At 37.9% G+C, this 1,982-nt stretch overlaps 1 protein-coding gene across 1 annotated transcript in view; it reads left to right on the top strand.

Moving 5' to 3' along the window:
* The first annotated feature begins 519 nt into the window (after positions 1 to 519).
* The window catches only part of LOC102761775 (calcium-activated chloride channel regulator 4-like), a 41,285-nt gene continuing 39,822 nt past the window's right edge, over positions 520 to 1,982 (top strand). The window contains 1 exon segment of the mRNA XM_015563247.1: positions 520 to 678. Within this exon segment, the coding sequence (XP_015418733.1) occupies positions 520 to 678 (159 nt within the window).

Here is a 1,982-nt window from a genome sequence, read left to right on the forward strand (position 1 = left end):
AAGTTTTTTTAATTTATATTTCGAAGACATCTTACCTAATTTGGTGTTATTTACATTTAATAATCTTACATTTTCTTCCATTATTTATACTTTTGGTAAATATTCAAAATAATTAAGTTCCTTTGGAAAAATGAAAAAAAAAACATTAGCATTATTTCTTCTATTCATTTCATTATGAAATTTTATTAATTTTCACATTGTACTCTACAGAAAATACAAAGTATATGTTCATATTTAGGAAATTAAGCAAAATTAGAAAATATAGAAAAAACTTCCCAAGTAAAAAATTGAGAATGTATTTTATAAAATGATCTGATTACTACTATTTTTCTTATCACTTTTACAGTAACAGACAATAAAATGATTACGTAAGTTCAAATATTTGGTCTCATATGTAACACTGATCTTTGTGCAGTCTGCAACCCATAATCAGCCCCACCTATAAGGATTAGGAGTATATATACGGAGAGAGAAGGGTCTAGCAAAGCCCCTCGGTCCTGGATCAACTGGAGAGCAGCAATGGTGTTATTCAGAAGTTTTGTCTTCCTCTTAGTCCTATACCTGCTGCAGGGGTCCGATACTTCCTTTGTTCGGCTGAATAACAATGGCTATGAAGGCATCATCATTGCTATAAACCCTGGTGTGCCAGAAAATGAAGCACTAATTGAAAAAATAAAGGTAAGAAAGAAATGGGATCTTCTTCTGTTTGAATTCTAGAAAAGGAAGAAGTTAGTTGTTAATAAATATTACGGAAACTTGTGAAAGCTCCAGAAAGTTTAAAAACTGCATGTGCAGTGAGGGCAGTGGGAATTGAAGGCTGTACACGGGGTTCTCTGCTGTCTCAACGTAAGACCAAATACAAGGCACAGGACCTCCCTGATCCTGTTTCTTCATGTGTAGATGAGCAGTTGGACTTGTCTGTTCTTTGTTTTTGTTTTTTTAATGTATTGATTTGAGAGAGAGAGAGGAGGGGTTAGGGAGAGAGAAAGAGAGAGAAATATTCACATATTTGTTGTTCCACTTATTTATTCATTCATTGGTTGATTCTTGTATGTGCCCTGACCAGGGATTGAATCAGCAACATTGGTGTATCTTGACAATGTTCTAACGAATTAAGCTACCCAGCCAGGGCTTGGTCTTGTCTGTTTTTTAAACAATTATTGAATGCTTATTGCAAGACAACAGTGAATGAAAGAGCCCCTTACCTTATGCAGTATACATTCTTTTCAGATACAGATAATTAAACATATAAATGTATAGCAGAACAGTTGGTGGTGAGTTGCTAAGGCATAAAAATAAACCAGCAAAGTGGGGTAGGCACTGTTGGTCAGGGTGGGATAGGGGGAGAATGTAGGGAAGACAGGAAAAGCCTCGATGTTGATGTGACCTCCAAGCAGAGACCTGAGATGAGTGGGGGAGGAAGCCCATTGAAAATCTTGGGAAGGGAATAGAGGGAGCAGCAGCATGGAGGTAATAGCATGCTTATTTGGACCAAGGAAACAACTGTAAATGAGCAGGAAGAAGGGTGGGAAAGCTGAAGTTGAAGAGGTAGCAGGGCCCAGGCCCATGGAAAAAATTGGGCATTTACTCTGTGTGGGACAGGAATCCATGGAAGAATTCTGAACAGAGGAGAGGTGTGCTCCCTAATACATGTTCTAAAATCACACTGACTGTAGTGTTGAGGAAACTCAGTAAAAAGCTTCCACTTGTCACTAATCCTGTATAAGCTCTGCACAGCATGGAGATTTAGAGGGACATCAGGTAGGAAGCTGTTGTAGGGGAGAAGTGATGGTGATTAGGAACAAGGATATTCTGGTAGAGATCTATAAAATGGTGTGATTCTGAACATATTCTGATGCTGTCATAGACAAATTTGTTGATGATTTAGATGTATGTGGAGTAGGGGAAGGTAGGAAGGGAAGATAGGAGTCAAACAAGACTTCGGGGGTTTTGGCCTATACACTTGGAAAGATGCGATTATC

The sequence above is a fragment of the Myotis davidii genome, unplaced genomic scaffold, assembly GCF_000327345.1.
Source record: "Myotis davidii unplaced genomic scaffold, ASM32734v1 scaffold3479, whole genome shotgun sequence".
NCBI classification, from domain to species: Eukaryota; Metazoa; Chordata; class Mammalia; order Chiroptera; family Vespertilionidae; genus Myotis; species Myotis davidii.